At 45.1% G+C, this 22,268-nt stretch overlaps 4 protein-coding genes and 1 non-coding gene across 8 annotated transcripts; 2 read left to right on the plus strand and 3 right to left on the minus strand.

The window, feature by feature from the left end:
* Positions 1–370: 370 nt before the first annotated feature.
* Positions 371–4,167, plus strand: SERF2 (small EDRK-rich factor 2). Of its 2 annotated transcripts, none has more exons than NM_001206348.1 (3): positions 371–461; positions 1,081–1,189; positions 1,806–4,167. In NM_001206348.1, exons 1-3 carry the CDS (start codon positions 455–457, stop codon positions 1,867–1,869), a joined length of 180 nt encoding a protein of 59 aa, NP_001193277.1. In that variant the 5' UTR covers positions 371–454; the 3' UTR covers positions 1,870–4,167. The 2 variants fall into 2 exon arrangements, with proteins under 2 accessions (NP_001193277.1, XP_005222264.1); XM_005222207.5 differs by having other exon boundaries at positions 398–461; positions 1,783–2,068.
* Positions 1,755–1,855, minus strand: MIR1282 (microRNA mir-1282). Its single transcript, NR_030822.1, has one exon. It is a non-coding gene; the product is annotated as a microRNA mir-1282 (primary transcript).
* SERINC4 (serine incorporator 4) lies at positions 3,012–8,307 on the minus strand. Of its 2 annotated transcripts, XM_024982101.2 has the most exons (12): positions 7,669–8,307; positions 7,013–7,189; positions 6,665–6,843; positions 6,184–6,263; positions 5,861–5,954; positions 5,396–5,607; positions 4,973–5,068; positions 4,725–4,851; positions 4,265–4,337; positions 3,798–3,846; positions 3,506–3,659; positions 3,012–3,312 (listed from the first exon to the last, which is right to left on the minus strand). In XM_024982101.2, exons 1-12 carry the CDS (start codon positions 7,768–7,770, stop codon positions 3,105–3,107), a joined length of 1,551 nt encoding a protein of 516 aa, XP_024837869.1. In that variant the 5' UTR covers positions 7,771–8,307; the 3' UTR covers positions 3,012–3,104. The 2 variants fall into 2 exon arrangements, with proteins under 2 accessions (XP_024837869.1, XP_024837870.1); XM_024982102.2 differs by lacking the exon at positions 5,396–5,607 and having other exon boundaries at positions 5,861–8,307.
* Positions 8,308–8,351: 44 nt separating this feature from the next.
* Positions 8,352–9,607, plus strand: HYPK (huntingtin interacting protein K). Of its 2 annotated transcripts, NM_001206386.1 has the most exons (4): positions 8,352–8,544; positions 8,863–8,918; positions 9,271–9,322; positions 9,455–9,607. In NM_001206386.1, exons 1-4 carry the CDS (start codon positions 8,383–8,385, stop codon positions 9,548–9,550), a joined length of 366 nt encoding a protein of 121 aa, NP_001193315.1. In that variant the 5' UTR covers positions 8,352–8,382; the 3' UTR covers positions 9,551–9,607. The 2 variants fall into 2 exon arrangements, with proteins under 2 accessions (NP_001193315.1, XP_059734918.1); XM_059878935.1 differs by lacking the exons at positions 8,863–8,918; positions 9,455–9,607 and having other exon boundaries at positions 8,367–8,544; positions 9,271–9,330.
* A 1,276-nt stretch (positions 9,608–10,883) lies between these two features.
* Positions 10,884–22,248, minus strand: MFAP1 (microfibril associated protein 1). The gene is given in 9 exon segments (NM_001034397.1): positions 10,884–11,560; positions 11,654–11,743; positions 14,338–14,497; positions 15,408–15,568; positions 15,672–15,780; positions 16,519–16,706; positions 16,976–17,105; positions 18,219–18,438; positions 22,061–22,248. Coding segments are annotated over 9 exon segments (1,320 nt in total). The 5' UTR covers positions 22,140–22,248; the 3' UTR covers positions 10,884–11,377.
* Between the last annotated feature and the right edge of the window lie 20 nt (positions 22,249–22,268).

Consider the following 22,268-nt stretch of genomic DNA (forward strand, 5'->3'; position numbering starts at 1 on the left):
AGACCATCTCAGCCGCCGCGAAGCCTCCCCACTCTGTTCCCCAGGTGTTCCCTCTGGGTGAGTTTGTCTCCCAAACCGTCCCCGTATGAGGTCACTCTGCCAGGTCACGTGCCCGAGCCCGCGGGAGTGCCACATCGCCAGCCGCACCCCTCCATCCCCCGACCCCGGTCACATGACCTGGCCTACTTTCTCTCCACCCGACCTATCGACTTGCTCGGAAAGCCCCGCCCCACGCAGCGCGCTCGGCCTGCGAACCTCCCCTTCTCGTCCGCCGGAGTTCCAGCGTGGCCCGCGGCCACATGTGTTTCTTCCTGGCCAATAGGAATCGGCGCCCGGGCGCGAAGGGGCGGGGAGGAAAAGACGACTTCTTACGCTGCGAGAGAGGGGCGGGGCCTGTAACGTCGTACTGAACGAGGGGACGCGACGGAGGCAGGCCGGAGCCGTTGCCGTCGCCATGACCCGTGAGCATTGAGATCCTCTCTCCTTGCCCTTTTCTTCCCCTTTACCCTGAACACGACTGCCGAACCTCGGCATTAACCTCCTCTTGGCTTCCCCAGGGAGACCTTTCTCTGGGAGCGCTCTTTAGCCACCCTCACACTCGGAGCCCGGAAATCGACCCTTTGCCCACCGCCACTTCTTGAGAACCTTCCCCGCCAACCCTCCCGCTCCTCGGCCTGCAAAGGCCCTCCTCGATTCTCCGCGGTGTGGGAAGAGTTGCGCGCCTGTGATAGACCCAGAGCCCCCTACTCCGGATCCCTGCCCATCCCCCACAGAGACCCAGACCGTCTGCAGACACCGCCACTACCTGTCTGGGTCCTCTTGCTGCGCCGAAATTCGAAACACGCCTCTAGCAGGCTCCTCAGAACCGTCCTCTGTCCACTCTCCAGTTTGACCTGCCCCGTGGCAGCTCCCCCCACCTCACCTCCCCCGCCGAATCTGCAGCCCAGGGCCCAAACGGGCCGGTGTCGGCGCCCCGGGAATGAAGTGTGGGAGCCTACTGGTGTCTGGTGAGGGGAGAGGGTCGCCGGTGTGCGACCGCAAAGGCCCTCGCGTCTCATCTTTAATTTTTTTTTTCTCTAGGCGGTAACCAGCGCGAGCTCGCCCGCCAGAAGAATATGAAAAAGCAGAGCGACTCGGTTAAGGGAAAGCGCCGAGATGACGGGCTTTCTGCTGCCGCCCGCAAGCAGAGGTAGCCCCAGGGAGGGGAGGGGAGGCTGGGGTGAGACCTGGGTTTAGACCGAGGGTTGTACCTGGAAAAGTTAGCTCTGAGCTTACATCTGGACTAGCCGTGAGGGGCAGAGTGCATTGTTTCCTCTAGGGTTTTATTCCTCTCACCCTCTAAATTGTTAGTTCACAGAGTTACAGGAAGGGACTGGGACGGGTGCTGCCCTCGGTCTGGTTTCTGAGTGCCCCCGGGTCTGACCTTAAGGGCAAGGGCAGGGAGTTTCACATTTCAAATGCAGTAGTGGTTATGACAGCCCCGTACTTTTGGCCCTCCTTGCTGTTCATTTGCCCTCCCTTCTCCCAACCTTCTCACTGGTGTGGCGGGGTGTGGTACTCGGCACAGAATAGCCTTGGGCCTGTGTGGCCAGACTTCTGACCCCTTGGGCAACAGCCAGATAGAGACTGATTGCCTTTTGAGCCTCAGCTCTCTTCCTCTTGTTCTCCTAGGGTGGGAATACAGCAGCCATATGCTGAATTTTGTCCCATCCACTTCCATCTTATCCTTTGTGCCCTTCATACCCCTGCATCTTGTCCTTTTTGCCCTCTGGTACCTCCCAGTGCCCCATCATCTCTACCCCTAGGGACTCGGAGATCATGCAGCAGAAGCAGAAAAAGGCAAACGAGAAGAAGGAGGAACCCAAGTAGCTTTGTGGCTTCGTGTCCAACCCTCTTGCCCTTCGCCTGTGTGCCTGGAGCCAGTCCCATCACGCTCGCGTTTTCTCCTGTAGTGCTCACAGGTCCCAGCACCGATGGCATTCCCTTTGCCCTGAGTCTGCAGCGGGTCCCTTTTGTGCTTCCTACCCCTCAGGTAGCCTCTCTCCCCCTGGGCCACTCCTGGGGGTGAGAGGGTTACCCCTTCCCAGTGTTTTTTATTCCTGTGGGGCTCACCCCAAAGTATTAAAAGTAGCTTTGTAATTCCTTGAGCGCCTGGTTTGACTGGGGATTTGGGGGGATGGGGATGGAGGAATGGCTGCCCTTTCCCACCAAAAGGGAAGGGAATTTCACACTCTAAAAGGTTGTGAATGTGTAGGTTAAGTTTAAACATCACAGAAAAATTCTTTATTGTACTGCAACAGACAGGTATTGGGTATGTGGTAGAGAAATCCTCTAAGAGCTGTAGGGACTTCTTTTTTGTGGTTTTTGTCCCCCACTCAGACCTGGAACATCATCCTAAGGATGGAGTTGAGGTCCTGAGAAGGAAGGCTGCAAGACCTAAATTTATGCTCCCTCTTCCTCATTCTTCCTCAGTTTGTTCCTATGCTTGAAAGTTGGCCCAGACCCTGCTGTTGCCGGAGTTCCCATGGTTAGCTGCTCTCAAGTGTTCACATTCTCTTCTGTCATTCTTCATGGAATGAGGGTAGATTTTGTCTTCCCATTTCCTTTGCCCTCAACATCAGGAGTAAAACTTAGGGTAGTATCTGTGCGCCTTTCTTCCTATGTACTGGTTTGTTCTAGGGTTCTGGGCTTCTTACATCCCTGTACCCAGAGGTGGACTCCTGTTTTCCTTTTTATCACCAAAGGCAGAGCCAAGTAAGTCTTTGGTCCCCTTTGGTCTTTCCCTGCCCACATCTCTACCATAAGAGCCAGGAATGAGCTGGTGCCCACTGTCTGCTGGGTTAGCAGTGATTGCTGAGCTGCTGACTTGGAATCAGGCTCTTGAGCTGGGTTGAAGAAGTAACGGTAGCTCCAGTGAGTCAGATACTCTGCCCAGGGTATTAGGGTGTGTGTGGCCACTTTTTTCAAGTCAGACATACTACTGACTTCAACTTAAAGGGAGGTAACTTCCCATTGTGTCTTCGAGGAATCTCTTGGGCTGGACAGCTCCTTTGAGTTAAGACTAGGGGTACACATTCAAGGGAACTCCAGTTTGTTGAAAGTACCTAGATTGGATATTTGTCATTTGGCAATACACGATGACAATGTCGCCTTAAGATAGGATGTTGGGGGTCTGGGATTGGGGACCAACAGAATGGTGCTAGTAGCAGCCCCAGATAGAGGAGTACACAGGCCCAGCATGAGGCAACCTTGACCCAGAAGGTAGCCCAGCTACCTGTGATGAAGGTCTTTTCCAGCTCTGCTCCCTCATAGCTGTGGAACCAAAGTCTCTGGTTAGAGAGTCGGCAGGTCCGTGACTTTCAGAGCTTAGAGCTATCCTGCTGCCCCACCAAAGAATATGGTAGACTCGTGTGTCTCGGGAGAACTCCGGACTGGCCTTGAAGTGCTCTTTTCCCTAAAACAACTAGGTTTTCGGAAGAGTATCCCAGGCCCCCCTCCATCCTACCTGAACCAGTTGGTGAGGGTAACCATGACATAAAGTGATGCAAGGAAGAAGACGAAGTGGAAGGCAGAATAGCTATAGGAAAGCTGCTGGACTTGCACTGGAGGAGCTGGAGAGGTCTCTTGGTCAGCTGGTCTTGCAGCCACACCTCTTGGTCCTGGAGAGAGAGAAAAGAAGTGCTGGTAGCAGAGCTGCTGAAACACCTCTTCCCTTCCCCAGCCTCTTTCACAAAGGCATTTGCACTCTTTGGCATTCTACAGAAGTCTACACTTACGGATCCTCACTTGACACTCGCCTTCCTCTGGCTCCCCTGTTTCAGGGCAGCAGAAGCAGAGTGAGGGCTTCTGTGAAATGAAAGGCAGCATGTTGGAAAAAGAATGTCTGGGAAATAGTACAGGAAACTCCTCCTCTAAAAAGATGGGTGTGGGGTGACAAGTGGAGGCACACCTGGGTTCAAATTCTAGCTCCAGTATATGACTGGCTATGGGGACTTTGGTAAGATGTTTAACCTTCTGTGCCTCAATTTCTCCATTTGTAAAATGGAGCAAACACCTACCTCACAGGGTTGTTGTGAGGATTAAATTAAATGAGATTGTGTATGTAAAGTATCTAGCACAGTGCCTAGCATATTGTGGGTACTCAATAAAAGGTAACAGCAGCTAGAATCTGAGCATTTTGGGTAGAGGTTGATAGGATGTGTGTGTGTGTTGCTATGTGTGAAGGGGGTTGGGGTACTGGGGATATTGAGCTACCCATCCTCACCTGGAACTCATAGCTGTAAACCTTGACAATCCACAAGGGCCCAAATACCTCAGCCAGGTAAGAAGCCTCGTTGCTGAGAAGAGATGGTTTTCAAGTTGATACAGTCAAATAGCAGGAGGGTTACCTGACAGCATTTACTGCCAGCTGGTCCATATTAGTAACTCAGGAGGGTAGTGATCTCCCAAAGCCCTTTCCCCGCCAAATTTTGAAATTTTTTCATGTGAGGGCCCTGAAATCTTTTGTGCTTTTAAAGTTTCTCAAGTCATTTCCCTTGTCCCCTTCCTCAAATACAGATCATCTGATGGGTGCTATTCTTAGAAACTGTTTTTGTTCGTGGGGAGATTTCCTCTTACCTTCCTTTAAAGTTTAAATAAACCATGGCCCCAGACTATCTCCTAACCATCCCTGTCCTTGTGAGCATCCTCCCTTCTCACACCTTTCCCTTGACACTTTTACGCACCAAGCAAAAAGCACGCAAGCATACATGATGCCAGCACTCATCACTGCCAGAGAAGTATCTGGTGTGTGGGATTCCATTTTACTCAGGCCAGGCAGGCACAGAGTGTGATTCTGTCCTTGAAGGATTACTGAGAAAGGGCAAGGCAACAGAAGAGAAAGATGATGAGAACAAACAGCTAGGTATTTGGCAGGAGCGAAAACGGTTTTAGCATGGGTAAACCTTGTTAAGAATCCAGGTCCTTTCCTTACCCCTCTCTGGAGGACGGCTGGACAGTGCAGAGAATGTCAGGTACATGATATAGCAGCTGATGATAGAGGCTTGTAGAAGGCCAGAGCGAGGTTGCTCTGGGGAGAACGGAAATCATTGCTTTAGCCTACTGGGTTCTAGTTTCCTTCACCCCTACCCTCATCTGTGCTTCTGTCTCCCCACCCTTTGGAGGAAGCAGAGAATGGTTGAGATTAGGGAGGCAAATGAAATTTGCTATCTGGGCTTCCCTGGTGGCTCCATGGTAAGTCTGCCATGGGAAAATCTCATGGACAGAGGAGCCTGGTGGGCTGTGGTCCATAGAGTTGCAAAGGGGTTGTAGAGAGATGACTGAAGTGACTAAGGATGGTGGAATTTGCTATACTAAAGGCCTCCCAAATCTTTAATGCTGTAAGGCATGTACCCACTGAGGCGGATGCAGGGAGCGATGGAGAGGAAGGAGAGGAGGCCACAGAAACAAAGGTGCAGACTGAGCAGCATCTTGTTGAGCAGGCAGCCAGCGGGGTGCGTGTAGTGGTGGAATAGGAGTGCGGCTGCTGCGCCCGCCATGCTGTAGAATCCTAGGGTGGTCAGCAGCACAGCCAGGAACCAGCGGCAGTCTTGGGCTGCACCTGTTTGCCTAAGGGTGGGAGGTGGGCAGTGGCTTGGGGCTCCAGCTCTTGTTTTTACCCATTATCAGCTATTCCCCCTCTCCCAGAAGACTGGTGAGACTTGCCTATCCCATTTGGCCTACAGCCATCATATTCCTGAGTTTTTCCATACTGCTTAATTGGAAGCTTTGGGATCATCAACCTGTCATGTCCTTTGCCCAACCTGACTGGGTCTATAATGTCACATTTCCCAGGAAGCTTTCAGGGTTATGTGCTCCTTACCAGTTCTTGTTCCAGGAATGAGCAAAGGCAGTAATAAGCACCAACTGCAGCAGGATGAATGTGAAGCCGCCACATATGCCAATGTAATGCCAGGCTGCAGGTGAGGCACCAGTAGGAAAATGTAACTGATCATATCATTACTCCTGGTTTTCTTCCTACCTTTTTTTTTTTGGCTGTGCCACAAGGCTTGTGGGTTCTTAGTTCCCCAAACAGGGATCAAATGCGCATCCCTTGCATTGGAAGTGTTTGGACTGCCAGGGAAGATTTTTTTCTTAGAAAATCTTTGAGCTTACACCTGTTAATTAGGATGAAATAGAACGTACCTGGAAAGAGATGCTCATCAGGGATGCAGAAGGCAACAGCACAGAGACCTAGCAGGAGTAGCAGCTTGAGGAGCCAGAAACTGGTTAAGAGGAAAAGAAAATGTCTCAGAATAGGCAGGAGAAAGCAGAACTATAGGAAAGGGGAGAAGAGAGACTAAGTAGAGGAAGGGAGGAACCGACAGGCTGATCACAGCCTATTCCAAATTCTGACCCTGATACCTAAATGACATCTGGACAGTGTTCTAGAGTTGACAGAGGGTTTGCATATAGTAACTCCACTGTTACCTCCATTTCAGAAAACTAGAAGATCAAAGAGGGAAAGTGTGTGGCTTGTGGTTACACAGCAAGTATAGTGGAAGCAGGGACTTAAACCTGTTCTCTGTCTTTTTACAGTGCTATGACTTCATCTGGAAATTTCCTTTACTCAGCTTGTGTCTACTTCCCTACCTGTCCTCTCCCCACCCAAAGAGTACACACAGACCTATTATGTAGCTGTGCTCTTAGGCTGGTGCGGGAGTGGAGGTCGATCAGCAGCACAGCCTGCAGCAGGTGGAAGGTGGCAGTTCCTGCACATAGGCGGTATACAGCCCCAGAGCCGCGCAGCACTGGGCAGTGAGAGTGGCCAAACAGATGGGCACACAGCCCTGAGGGCATCTGGATCTGAAGGGAAGGCACATGTGAGAAATGGCTGGACAAGTCGTCATGCACAGAGAAGTACCTACTCGTGGGTGCGTCCACTCATCTGTCCCCTACCCTCAGTCCAAATCTCGTTTACCTCAGACTTTTCTCCTGTTATCCTTTCCCGCTGCAGCCCAGCCCTCCCACGTACCCCATGTGCCTTGCCCCAAACTCTCTCCACCACTGTCCTTGACAGCAGGAGGCAGCAGACTGCTGAGGTCCCCACGTGGAGGAGGATGTAGAACAGGCGGCTACAGGGAGGCTCTGTGAGAGGGGGCCGCTTAGAAGGGCAGCAGCAGGTACAGGGAACAGGCCCGCAGCAGGACACCTGAGGGTAGAGCAGATGCAGGGCAGCAAGGTAGAGACTTGCTGAGGATAGGCTTACATCACTACATTTGTGAGGTCAACCCATGAGGCTGAATTCCAAAATTTTCCCCTCCCCTCTCTTTCATTTAGGAATTCTCAGACTGTTTGGTTCCAGGCTATTTAAGATTGCTTTACACTGACGTCAGGTAGAGCTTTCATCGTAAGAGCTTAACATAACTGGCAGAACTTCCTAAGAGCCTGTCACATCTGGCCTCTTAATCTTTCCCAGGACCTAAACATCTGGTACCAGGAACATGGGAGGAGAGGTTTAATGATCAGTAGTCTTAGACCCAAAGCAGCAGAAGGGCCTCAGCAGTAAATGGCAGGTCAGCCATATTTACCAGCTCCCGTGGGTTTTCCTCCACAGCTTCAGCCACCATTCCCTTCCCCTTTTCAGACAGCTCTTGCTCGGGGGAGTTCTCTGCCCACGTACCCTCTCACCTGATAGAAGGGAGGACTCACTATGACACTGTTGACTCCCCTGCGTTGCGGTGCCAGGCGGAGGGAGGTGTTGGGACTTGTGACCGCTTTTTCACCCACCATCCTTATCCCAGGGATTAAGCCCAGGTCCACCAGATGGAAGGCAGATGAGAAAGTAGAATCTTTCTTTCGTCCTCAGCCCATTGGACTCCTGCAGTCCTGGGTTGTTTAAGGCAGTTTAAGGCAGAATGGGAAGGGATACCAGGAAAAGAACACCGACCCCCCGGGTGGTGGAAAATGCAGATATCCCTGTGAAACTACTTTCTTCCCAGGGCCCTTGGGTTTCTCAGGCTGTTCTCCCCAGATTAGGGAGCAGTTTGCCTATCTGGTCTATAGATTAGCATTCTTAATTGGTTTAGGATTAGACGTCATTCATCTTGAACAGAGTTCCTTGCCGTGTGTGGGCTGGTCCTAGTTTAAGAAAGGCTGGGATGGTCTGCAGTGGTGATGGGTTAGGTCTGGGACACGGCCTGGCAGAAAACACTGTACAAACCCGAAAGGAAGTCTGAAAAACGAACTGCTTTGCTTGCTGAAGCTTCTAGAACCAGCGCACTAAAGAAGGTGTGGCCCAGGTCCAGCCCCGCCTCCCCGCCGTCCCGGCGGAAGTTGCGAGGTAGTTGCCGGAAGTCCTTCTAAGGCGGGGTCGGGTCCGTGGGGCTGCGCGTTGGGATCGATATGGCGACGGAGGGGGACGTGGAGCTGGAGTTGGAGACAGAGACGAGCGGTCCGGAGCGGCCTCCGGAGAAGCCACGGAAGCATGATAGTGGTGCGGCGGATCTAGAGCGAGTCACCGACTATGCGGAAGAGAAGGAGATCCAGAGTTCCAATCTGGAGACGGTGAGGTTGGCCGGGCAGCGTGTCTGGGCGGGATGAGAGCAGACGGGGCTCGGAGGCCGACACGGCAAGCCTGGGTCCAGGAGGGGCCCGCATCCCGCTGGTGGGAGGAGGCGAGAGGGAAACTGAACTGTCACTGGGCCCCTCCGCTTGATGGAGATGGGGTTTAAAATGGGTCTCAGGTGCGCAGAATTGAACTAAACGTAGGCCCGAATCCTACGTTTGTGAATTGTGAATCCACACCTCACTCGCTTGTTACTGGTATTAGGTTGTTAGGAATTGTGAGTAGCAGATCAGTAACTTGATCTGTCTTTCCTATAGGCCATGTCCGTGATTGGAGATAGACGGTCCAGGGAGCAGAAAGCCAAACAGGAGCGGTAAGTCTTACCTACCCGCCCCACTCTACCCCAGACAAAAAAGGCATCGTTAGGCTTTTGTACTACGTACTGTTTGTTGTTCTTCAGCTCTATCACCAATTTCTGAAGACCTAAGATTTACAACTTTACTGTTTTGTTGGTGGAAGGAAAGGCCACCTGGCAACACCTGCCTGCTATAAATATTCCAGGGGATGGGGTGGGATGGGATGTTAGGCGAGGGGGAGTCCTTTTGTATTTTCAGTCAACAGTGTTTATCAAGTCATTTATTTGTAAGGCACAACTGGGCATGATCCTTTCTGGGAGTTTATGGTGGAGGTAGAAAATGAGGACTAAAGTACCTGAATATTTTCAGGGAGAAGGAACTGGCAAAAGTCACCATCAAGAAGGAAGATCTGGAGCTGATAGTGAGTAGGAATGCCTAACTACTGTGTGGGTGGGGAGTATGTCTTGTTTCCTGAACAAGTGGAGTCTTCACGTTTTGCTGGCACCTTATTGCCCAGGAGACTTCGGTAAAATCATTGATCCTTTCCCTGCAGATGACAGAGATGGAGATCTCCCGAGCAGCAGCAGAACGGAGCTTGAGGGAACACATGGGCAACGTGGTGGAAGCTCTTATTGCCCTAACCAACTGATGTGGGTTTTCTCAGGCCCACTGCATTAACTTATTTCAATAAAGACGTCTTTTTTAAGTTTCAGTTTTATCATTTTGGACCAAGTATGATGCATATTTTATTTTACTGTGGGAAGTTTACATCTTGGAGTATAACCCTTAATGAACCTATGTTGAGGATCAGTGTAGAAGAGTAACTCATGTTCAGATGTTAGGTAGCAGACCAGGCTCATTCATATGACTAATTCTCAGCAATATTCAAGGTGCACTAATTGGCTCAGTAAAGTTTACCCCATGGCATGTGTCTCTAGGGTAGCTCACCAATAGCTGAAAGGCCAACACCTGTCTAGGAGCCACTGTATACAGATAAAAGTCACCAATCCAGTTCATAAGCCACTGTGAGTTACAGTTTAGGTACTGAGGTGGGAACATGGTAACTTCAATAAGAAATTATCAAAGGTTATGTCTTAGAATTAATTTATGAAAAGATTTTAATTGATTTAATATTTTAATTCTGAACCACAGCACTTACACCTTGAGATTGCATTTTCTAACGTAGAGAGAAAGCAGTTTAAAAGTTGATCAAGTTCGGCCAAGTCACCCTTGCTAAGCTTCTGTTTCCTCAGCTGTAAAATGATACATATCTGATAGATTGTTTTAAGAAGTGATGAGCAGGCCAGTAGCTCTGACTTTCATTTTGACTCTAGGATAATTCTTAGATTGTATCTCCTGGCACATACAACAGTGACTTACATACATCTTTGTGTTTATTACTTCATAGTAATTATTTGCACTCATTTTTATTCTAGGACATTTAGGGATTTATGGATGATTCTCCTAGTGGGGCATTGAAAGACTGTGAAAAGACCTTGCCCTTCTCATTTTTAAATGCAATATAGATACGTCTTCCCACTGGTTAAATGTCATTCTTTATAACCCCCAGGCCTCCTAATGTTCTGCCGTATGCAGGGTGGTTATGTAGTACATATTAAATGAAAAATGTAACTCTGCCAGTGATGTCACTACATTCCAGCTCAAGAGCACTGTGCCCTCCTTGGTACACGAGCCGGGCAAGCAGGTACTGGTGTGCTGCTTGGATTCTGTGTTTTGTGTGTCCTGTTTTCTATATACAGCTACGATTTAGACAGCAATGACAATCACATATTTGCTCATGGAATAAATCTAGGTGCCACTTACAATATAGCTTATCTTGCATCTGTGCTTATTCCTGAGATGAAAGGGTATGATTAAAATGTGAAACATCCTTTGCCTGACAACTCTCTGCTGTCTTTTGTCTTAGTTAATATATTTGTCAGCTTGCACATTTTATTTCTGATATGCTAAAAAAACCTCTTGGTGTATGATTTTTTTATTTCTTGACACTTGCACATAAATGGATCAAAAAGTATGTTTGCCTAGAAAAATTTACCCAAAAATGCAAAACAGGTTTTCAATGACTTTAGATTTCCTGTAAGGTAGAAATAATACATTGTCCACTTAGATGCCCATCCATGTTTCTAACCCAAGCTCAGAGCTGGTAGAAGAAACTTGGAACAGTCCCAAGTGAATATGGGAAGCCAGAGCAGTAATGACATTCAAGATTTCTCAGAAATAGTCCTAAGTGGGAGCCTCTAATCCTACCTGACAGTGCTTTTTTGCAGGCTTCTCGGCATGAGTCCAAACCTCACAAAGCACTTTCAAACACTGGGTTTGCCCAGTGCCACAAGTATGGCAGTAGGTTCAGCAGGCCAGATACAGGGGCCATGTGAACAGTAGTAAAAACAAATCAAGGACCAGATGCTGAGATTTCCCCTTGTGTCCAACAGCTGGAAGAATAAGTAGTTGAACTCTAAGTAGTTTTCCGCTTCTTGGCAGATGGCCGTTCAAATACATCTCGTACCCCGGCTGCCTTTTGTTTAAAGAACTTTGTATTCTGGGCACTCTCTTGGCCCCATGCTGAGTCAAAGGAGGTGGTGTCTTGATCCACGAGGTGGGTGTATTTGGTACGACCAGAGCGTCCAAAGTTCTTGACCTGTATGGACAGATGATGAGTTATACCACCAGATTTATCATGGTCCGGCCTCAATACGTTCCTTTTCTCTCATGTCATTAAGGTTCCCCATACCTGCATGACTTTGGGAAGAATGGTTTTGTTGAAATGATCCTCCAGGGTAGGTGCACTGAAATCTCTCTTGTATACTTCTTCATCCTCATCCTGTAAAAAAGAGTCTTATCAATCTTGTGGTTTTATTTCTCATGTATCTCTCATTTTTTAAACCATTTAAAATTATTTTTATTTATTTATTTGGGCAGCATATGGGAGCTTAGTTCCCTGACCAGGGATCAAACCCACACCCCACCCGGCAGTTTAAGCACAGAGTTGTAACCACTGGACCCATCAGGGAAGTCCCTCAAACTACAAATTCATTAAATTTTACAACAAAGGATAAAAAGAAACCAGAGGGCATTGAACCTACTGGACCAAAAGCTTACATCAAGTTAAGGAGATGATACTCCTTGTTTTCCTTTGTGTTGTCTTTTTCCTTCTTAAATGTAGCTATTTCCTGAAGGTTGGCTATATTCTTTTCACTCAATATGTTCATTCAGTCACATGATTTCAACTTCATACAGGCCTCTCAAATCTCCAATCCTGATTCTTCTACTGCCCAATATATATCTTATGTATTGTTGGGATTTCAAACTCACAACTAAAGTGAAAACTACATCCCTGAAATTTTCCAAATCAGCCTCTCCCTGACTTAATTTCTGTAATAGGACCAACATTCTCTCTAGATTCTCATTACTTTGGTTATTACAGTTTTTCCCTGCAATCAACCTTACACATTTCTTTAGATTAATGTGTTTCCTAAAACACAATCCTCATCATACCTTTGTCCTGCTCAAAACCTTTCAGAGGTTCTCTCTTTTATTAAATAAGCATAATCCCTCTGTGTACTGCTGCTGCTAAGTTGCTTCAGTCGTGTCTGACTCTGTGCGACCCCATGGACCGCAGCTATCAGGCTCCTCCGTCCACGGGATTTTCCAGGCAAGAGTACTAGAGTGGGTTGCCATTGCCTTCTCCACCTCTGTGTACTAGTCAAGGCCAAATGCTACATAGCCTTAATGTACTCCTTGCCTTGACAGATGATACTTTCTGCCTCCATTTCTTCTGGTTCTTTTACATGGAATATCTTCCTACCACTGAATGTCAGAAAGTTTATACATCTTACATGTCATCTCCTTGATATCCTTTTCAATCTTACCAAATATAACACCTCTCTCTTCAGAAGTCCTTTAGTACGTTCATTCTTCCTTATGTTACAGTACGTATTTGCCTTAGCTCTATTATTAGATTGTAAGCCTTCTCAGGGCAAGGAGCTATGGCTGTGTTAAACAGTACTACCCTTCATACACTAAATGCTCAAAAGGTTTACTTAATGAACTGTATAAAACAACTATAGAGAATAGTTTCAAATCAACGTATAAATACAACTATAATGTTATGATACAGACCATAAACATATGTACTGAAAGAACATTAAAACAGTACCATCTTAAGGAAAGTTTCATGGAAGAGCTGAATCCTTTAACTGAACAGTTTTGGGATACTCTCTTCCTATCAGCTCTTGAAAGGCCCAATTTAAAGGTAGGCCTTTCATGAGACCAATTTTTCTCCTTGTTAGAGCCTGAAAGTCCCTTATTTAATCTCAGAAGCTATTTCCACTTCACCCTCCTCGTCCAGATGAGAAGAGTTGATATTTGAGTATGTGCACCAAAAGACTTTTACATGAACCTTTCCTTATGTATCTTAGGAATGCACTGCTTCTCTAAGGAGCTTGATTATTAAAACTGTTGAAATGCTAAAGCAATGATATTTTATGACTTTGAAGCAATCTAAGAAGTAATTAATCTCCACTGACTCCTATCTAGAAAGCTACGTGGGCTGGAAAACTACATAATAAGCAAATATTTCCTGCTGACTAGATAAGACTGATTTTGGTGGGAGAAGAATAAGGAATCCTCCTTATTTTTACAATTTTTTAAAGTTTTACAATTTTACTGGTATCTACAGCAAAAGGCAGGAATTTAGCTGCAGTGGAGATACTAAGGTTTGCTAAACAGCATCTCAAAAAGCTAGATTACTTTTTGATACAAACTTCTTTAATATCAGGAAATAATTTAACAAACCACAGGCCATTGGAGTAATAACTGTCATCAATTCTCCCATTTCCTTTCCTGCTATCTCTCTATTAAGGAATTACCACTAGTGCTAATCCAAATAATTTGGAAGCAGTCCTTTTCATTTTATACAGGGTTAACAGACTGCTGTTTTGACTTACATAAAGAACAGAGATCATGGCATTACAAATAATGGTTAGATAATTAACAACTTTTGGGTCAGATTTAGTCACTTTCTGTCTGCTGAGAAGGAAGTGAATTAAACTTAAATCACCCAAACATGAGTTAGTGTAAAGCTCTTTGCAGAGCTTGGTTTTCTCATAATCAAAATCTCTCAGCTATGAAAAATGATATCTAAGTGATCTGGGGGACCTAAATCGTCTAGTCTAGTCTAGATCACTCTCTCTTTCACTTCCTCAATTCTGCAGTTACATCATTTCCTCCTGAGAGCTGGGGCCAAAAGGGAACAGTTGCTGCCATTTCTGAAATCCTGCTGCCAATGCTTTCCTCTATTGGGTTTTATATTCTTCACAGGCAAAAAGCAAATAAGAAAGCTGACCACTGGTAAGTGGAGGTAACATCCCAGGACTAGGAAAATGGGGGTTATTCCAGTCTCTTTTCACTTCTTACCATGAAGAAGGCACCCCGGTGATAATACTTCTGTAGGAACTTATATTTGCCCTTAACAGCTTTGTTGGTAATGACTTTGCCATTTGCCCGAAGCTCAGCTCGCCTCTCTTCCTCAGTTAGGTTTCTCATTCGTTCAATTTCTGCTTTCTCCTTCTCAAGTCTGTTCAGAGAATGAAAACTATTTATTAGTTTCCTTTTAGTTTCATAAAGACCCGGTTATCTGAATATGACACAGTCCCACCTCCTTTCAAGCATTACTTATCTTCATTGATTCTAGTTAAGATCTGTTAGGAATTAAGATTTGAAGTTTAATAAATAAAAAGGTCAGGGAGTCTTCATTACGCTCGCAAGACCTGGTACTGCAAACTTCTGAAAGTTTATTCTAGTCTTTTTGAGGTTCAGACATACTACTACTGCTTGATTTTATAACATTACGAATTTCCCTTCCCTGAAGAGCCTTCTTTGTTTTAAAAAAAAAAAAAATCAGAATTAAATTCTGTATAAGACTTGACTGGTATTTTTTAAATAATGTGCTTACATATCACAAACCAAGGGTCACCATCATTAACTAGATTGCAGCAGTTTTAACCTTTTTTAGGGGGTGGAGAGTCATAGGTCCCTTTTCTTCAAAAAAAAAAGCATTCCTAGTAGTTTTTAGGAATTGGGTGGTGCAGCTCCAAGATGATTTTGGTCTAACTGAGTGTGGTAGAGGAACTGCATAGCAACCTCCAAAATTGTGAGAAATAATTGTTTTAAGTCACTTACTTTTGGGTTGGGTTGTTATGCAACAGAGAACTGATTACAGCTAGTTAAGTAGTTTGTGTCTACTAGGAATCTACTAAAGGGAGTATCAGCTGCACTCTTACCGTGGAGAAACACTGACAAAATGTGTTTCTCTTACCTGATTTTATTATAATAAGCCACATTCCAGTTATGGGGAATACACCTAGCTGTAGGAACCCTAAAGAAAGCTAGAATGGAACTCACAGTAGGTGTGGAGCCTAAGAGCTACCCTACTAGGAATATGACCACCCAGTGGTATTAAGCTCTAAGCTCATCCTGTTACTCACGCTTCTCTGTCTTCTCTGTCCCTCTTGATTCTCTTTAACTCCCGAACTTTCCAGGCCTCATATTCCTCCTCATCATTTTCATCATCAGTATTGAGTGCATCCAGGGCAGCCAGAGACCGCTTGTTCTCCTCCAGCTCTTTCTTGGTTTCCTCCTCTACAATCTGGATAGGGAGAACAATTCAACTGTTGGACTTCCTTATTCTCCCTCAGACAGACCGAAACACACAACTCCTCACACTCAATCCTCACAGCCACACCCAGCACCTTGAGTGTGTACTTGCGCCTCTCCTCAGCCATGTGTTTGGCCTCCTGCTCCAGCTCCTTCTGTTTCAATGCTTCAGCCTCACGTTCTTGAACCGTCACCCGGTCCTTCCTGCAGCACAGAGGTCCTGTTAATTGCCCAAAGTCCTTTGAGTAGTGCTGTTTGTTCCCTAAATCAAGTCTCATTCAAACCAGACAAAGCCAAATGGTCTCTGGCTCTATTATTTGCAAAGAGCTAAAAGTGGGAATCATTTCTGGTCTTTAGAACATCAAAATTCCATTATCTTTGAACTGCCTGAATATCAAGAAACCTGCTGGACTGTAGGATTTCTAGCCATTAGGAAAGGAACAGGAATTTGCTCTTAAGCTTGATTTTGTATTTAAAATAATATAAGACCTTGGCAAGTGTGTTTTAAGTGGAAAAGGAGACGTGAAAACTAACTCAGACTGCCACCAAGATGCGTGTGTGCGTGCTCAGTCGCTTCACTTGTGTCTGACTCCTTGCGACCCCATGGACTGTAACTTGCCAGGCGCCTCTGTCCATGGGATTGTTCAGCAAGAATACTGGAGTGGGTTGCCATGCCTCTTCCCCCTGCAAGAGGATCTTCCCAACCCAGGGATCGAACCCATGGCTCCTGCAATGGCAGGTGGGTTCTTCACCCACTGAGCCACTTGGGAAGCCCAACACCAAGATACTCCTCAGCAAATGCTCTGCTGAGCTGGGGCACTGGGCAGAAGATTTTTACTTAGTGCCTACATTTCAGAAGAGCATGAGCGAGAAAAGAGGCTTCCGTCTTCAGACCCAGAAAGCAGTAATTATGTGGATTCAGGCCTGTTGTGAAATACTTACTTCCGAATGAAGACTGGCTTAAGGCGAGGCTCCATCTCATCCTCACTGTCTGTGTACTCCTCATACTCAGACTCTGATTCAGACTCCTCCCCAGAACGTCCCTCGTCTTCCACCTCCATGACTTCCAGCTCTTCATTTTTTCTCTCCTGTGCTCTTTGGCGCATCATGCCACGGCGCCGCTCTATTTCCTATCAAGTTACATGTCCAAACCAGTCAGCCAAACGGCCTGTGCTCTGCGATGGCTTTTTATTCTTACCTCATCAAGCTCAACAAATTCTGGTTGAGTAAATGCAACTTAGTACCACTCTATTTCAATCCTATCCAAAACAAGTAGGGAACACTGGATCAGACTTCTGCCAAAAGCAGATATCTTGTGCTTCTAAGGCCTTAACAAAGGAGCACTGGCCCTAATTTCTTCTTCCACCCAGAAAGAACTTCCCACTTTCCTTAATCATACCTCTTCATCAATCTCTTCTTCCTCTTCTTCACTGCTATCTTCTCGTTCCATGCGCCAAGGATCTCCTTCTACTTCGGAGTCACTTTCTCCAACCACTTCAGGCTCCACTATTTTCCGATGTCGAGCCAATCTGAAAGACAGTGTCCGACTGTAATACCAACCTCACAAAAAGGACATTTCCTTAGTCACAGAGCACCAGGACATTATGTTTCCTTTTATTAGTACTGAAGCCTTGAGATGAGGAAACTGAGGTGCAGATTAAAGAAACTAACTCAAAGTGTCAGAAGAAATAGTCAAGTTGGATCTAAAACATTACATGTATGCTGAGGCACCCTGGGGCACTGTACCAAGCTTAGATGGGTGCACTGGGATATACTATAAAGCTCAAAGTAGTTGAGTTTCAACAGCAGATCACATTATGTTTCCTTTCAATGGTATCGTGTCTTTATAAAACTGTTTTTTTGGGCTGCTATGATAAAAAGCAAGTTCTGCATGAAAGTCAATATAGAACAGGAAATGAGTGACTGTGCCAATGTGACTCTAAGGTTTGAGAAGTTGTTAGTGCCCAAGAGGCACATAAACCCCAAAAGTAATTGTGGTTATGTAAAAATGAAATAAAAATGTTTTTTCTTTTATAGGTATTAAAGTTTATAAGTATCTAAGTTGCTAGGACATAAATATTTATTAAATCACTTAGCTCTAACTACTTAATAAAATAAAGAGAATTGTTTGGGCCCAGAGGCTCTGTGAAAAAACTCCTGAGACTATGTGAACTGTGAAAGTTGGGAACCTCTGGCTACTCTGTAAGGTAATGTCTCAGTCAATACAAAATAAAAATCCCTCGTCGGAAGGGGTCCCTTTCTGACATGAGACCACTCATCAGTCCTTTTCTCCTACTTTATCAGTATCATTTCTCCTCCTTAGCTTTTAGAATAACTACTTGGAAAAGATCAATTTCTCAAATTTTAGAAAACATCTCTGTGCGAAAAAGACCCCTCAACAAACCAACCAGCGATCTGTGCTTTCAATCCCCTTAATGAGTCATTTTCCAAACCCCACTCTGCTTTAGTTTCCTGGCTTGTAAAAATGGGGATAATCATACCCTCATAAAGTCATTATGTGGATTACAACAATTAGTTAAAGTAATATACCAGGAACAGTGCCTGGTGCACAGCAAGTGCAACTCAAGTATTAGCAGTTATTGCTGGGTTCACGCCCAGGATAACAGAACCCTCGTCATTACCTCTCCTCCACATCTTCACTAATACGGTTCTGCAGACGCCGCAGCCGAGGGTCACTAGATGAATCCTCCTCCTGTTCCTCGGGCTCTGCTTCTTGTTCTTTGGCTTTCTTAATGAACTGAAACTCTTCATCCTCCTCATCTGAGGACTCCATAGGGGCATAGTCTGGCCTCTTTCCCGACACATAACGTTTTACCTTCACTTTTTCCATCGAAATCTCACCTGGGTAAGAAACAGAACTTACGTTTCAGTAACCTCTTTCCCAGTGTCCCTCAACCCTTGGCCTTTCCAGGTAAAAAAGCCCTGTATTCCTGGCAAACCAAGTCCAAGGAGGAGAAGGAGCCCTGACCCAACCATCTATTCAACTACATCTTTTTCCTACAAAGGCCAAGGCATGAGAAGGCGTTCCTGTGAACACCAAAACTAATGATAATGAGGTTTAGCTTGGGTACAATGAGTGGAGGAAGGGTGGGCAGTGAAACAATACAAAGTCCCTCCTAATAGGGAGACTACATCCACCTTAACTATATGCTTAAGTGAATTATTTGTTTAACAGTGCCCAGCACACAGGGTGACTTCAGTCGGAATATAAAATTAAAATAGTGTTCAGTCATTCTTTTAGTTCCTCAAGATATTTCTCTGGCAGTCTTTATATAATCTATTACCACATAACTCCATCTTCTAATCTTTATTTCTACCTTTTCTTTTAGCTATGTGCTACCAAACCTGCAAGAGTAGATTATATTTCTTTTACAAATACCAACAATTCCAATGAACAGAAAATCAGTGAAAACTAAGCAACACATTTTCTAAGAGGAATATCACCTGGATAACCAAGCTGGACAGTTCAAGGGAAAACTTTAGGTGGACTTCACTTACAAACATAGATACAGGCAACATAAAAACTAACCAAGAAGCCCCTCTAAGCTATAGGGACATAATTAAAATTTAGCCCAGGACTACAAGGATGGCTTAACCTTAGAAAATTAACAGGGAAAAAGTAATATACTTTTTAAAGTTTATATACTTACAGTCACACAATCTTAACAATAGATACAGCAAACATTATATTTAATGATAAAATATTAGAAGCACTCCTTTAAAAAACAGTAGGCATCGTTACGTTGTCCCTATCATACCTTCTAATCAACATTGTATTATGGTTTCAGGGCAATAAGAAAAGAAAGAGATAAAAGGTAAGAATTAAAAAGGAAGAAACTGCCACAATTTGCAGCCAATATGATTACTTACGTAGAAAATACAAGATAACCAGAGAAGCTTAAAAAATTCAAGTGGAAAGGTGTATAAATGCTAGATAAAAATAAATGTACCTGTACATTGGCTACGTATAATTAGAAAATACAGTTTAAAAATTCTATTTACAATAGCAACTAATCTATAAGATACTAAGAAGTAAATATGTCTTCATGCATGCTCTGTGGCTTAGTTGTGTCCGACTCTTTGTGACCGCACGGACTGTAGCCCACCAGGCTCCTCTGTCCATGGGGATTCCCCAGGCAAGAATACTGGAGTGAGTTGCCATTTCCTCCTCCAGAGCATCTTCCTCACCCAGGGATCAAACCTTTGTCTTCTTCATTGGCAGTATTTTTTTAAACCACCTGGGAGGCCCTTATATGTCTTCAAGGAATGCAAATTTAAAAAAAAAATACAATGAGATGTTGCTACACACAGAATGGCCAAAATCTAGAGCTCTGACAATACCAAATGCTGGTAACAATGTGGAGCAACAGGATCTCTGATTTATTGTTGGTGGGAGTGCAAAATGGCACAACCACTTTGGAAGATAGTTTGGTGGTTTCATACAAAACTAAGCATCAGATCAGATCAGATCAAATCAGACGCTCAGTCGTGTCCGACTCTTTGCGACCCCATGAATCGCAGCACGCCAGGCCTCCCTGTCCTCCAACTCCCGGAGTTCACTGAGACTCATGTCCATCGAGTCAGTGATGCCATCCAGCCATCTCATTCTCTGTCGTCCCCTTCTCCTCTTGCCCCCAATCCGTCCCAGCATCAGAGTCTTTTCCAAAGAGTCAACTCTTCACATGAGGTGGCCAAAGTACTGCAGTTTCAGCTTTAGCATCATTCCTTCCAAAGAAATCCCAGGGCTGATCTCCTTCAGTATGGACTGGTTGGATCTCCTTGCAGTCCAAGGGACTCTCAAGAGTCTTCTCCAACACCACAGTTCAAAAGCATCAAACTAAGCATACTCTTACCATATGATCTAATTTCTGCTCTTTGGTATTTATACAAAGGAGCAAAACACAAAAACCTGCACATGGATATTTATTGTAGCTCTGTTCATAACTGCCAAAACTTGTAAGCAATCAAAGTGTCCTTCATGAGGTGAATGGATAAGTAAACTATGGTACATCCAGATGATGGAATATTACTCAGCAACAACAAAACAAAAAGAGCTATCAAGCCATGAAAATACATGCAGGAACCTTAAATGCATATTACTAAGTGAAAATACTGTGTGATACCATAATGATGGATATATATCCCTATACATTTGTCCAAATCCATAGAATGTACATCAGAGTGAATCTTAATGTAAACTACCGACTGAATGATAAATGATGTGTCAGTGTAGATTCACACTACTCTAGTAGAAATTTTTACGCAAGTGCACTAAAGAGACATGTTTAAGCACTATTTGTAAAAGGAACAAAATGACAACTAAATGTCCCTCAACAGGGATCAAACTGTGGTTTAATTATACAATGGAACTTATAAGCAGTTAAAGGGGCTTCCCTGGTGGCTCAGAGGTTAAGAATCCACCTGCCAATGAAGGAGACACCGGTTCTATCCCTGGGTAGGGAAGATCCCCTGGAGAAGGAAATGGAAACCCACTCCAGTAATCTTGCCTGGGAAATCCCAAGGATAGAGGAACTTGGTGAGTTACAGTCCCATGGAGTCCCAGAGTCAGACAGGACTTAGCAACTAAACAACAAGCAGTTAAAATGAATGAATAAGACCTTCATGTATCCAAAGGACACTTCTCCAAAGTCATGTTGACTTAAGAAAAAAAACAACAAAAGGCAGAATGCACAAAGATAGATACTGTATATTTAAAAGATAAAAAGAACTGACATTATTTTCCAAATACTTTACTGAAAAAACTCGGACTTTCAGTCTGACTCCCCAAACAAGTACAGTTTTCCTTCATCCATCTGCACTCATTAGAATCCTACCCATCCTTTAAAGATCAAGTTAAATATTCCAATCTGAAGAGATTATTTCTTCTCTGTCCTCCCAAAGCATTTCGTTTATATCACCTATGTGACAGGTTTTATAGGTGGGAAAGACCATAAACTTGTTCAGAATGTGCGTCTTTTTACATGTCTCACAGACTATGAGTTCCTTACACCACTGTTTTACACCATTCTGTATTCAATTTAACAAATACAGTCACTGCGATGGCTGAAAGGGATAAAAAGTTTTAAGATAGAGTTCCTGCCTTAAGTAGGTTCTTAACTTACGATATAGCAGACGGAGGTGGACACGTAATTACAATGATACGAGTTATAAAAGCACCATAAACAGACAATGGACAACAAAACGTATGCCACACAACGCCACGCAAATAGCAGGCATTCACTATATTAGCTTAACTTATTGGTGGAGGAGAGAGCACACGGGTTCTACTAACGAGATGAGTTCTAAGTAGCAACGCGATCGGATCCGATTTTGACAGGGAAAGTAGAAGAAATAGGGGCAGGGTCTTAAGGATCGCTGGAGATAAGGTGGTGGGCCCGGGGTAAGTTTGGAATATACTGGCGAAAGAGATAAGATCCGACTGGAAAACCGCTCAACACAGTACCTTTCTCATTGCGAACCGGGACGGCCCCAGCCGTTGACTGAATGGGCGGTTGTTTCATGAGTGAGCTTGGGACAGACATGTTGACGACAGCGTCGGTGACTCCCGAAAGTCGACTGATTTCAAAGTGAACAGCTACAATGTCAACGAACAGATAAAACCCTCTGCTCCTAGGACCACTGGAAACTGCTGCGCGACTGATAGAAAGAAA

This window comes from Bos taurus, chromosome 21 (genome assembly GCF_002263795.3).
Source record: "Bos taurus isolate L1 Dominette 01449 registration number 42190680 breed Hereford chromosome 21, ARS-UCD2.0, whole genome shotgun sequence".
Lineage (NCBI taxonomy): Eukaryota > Metazoa > Chordata > Mammalia > Artiodactyla > Bovidae > Bos > Bos taurus.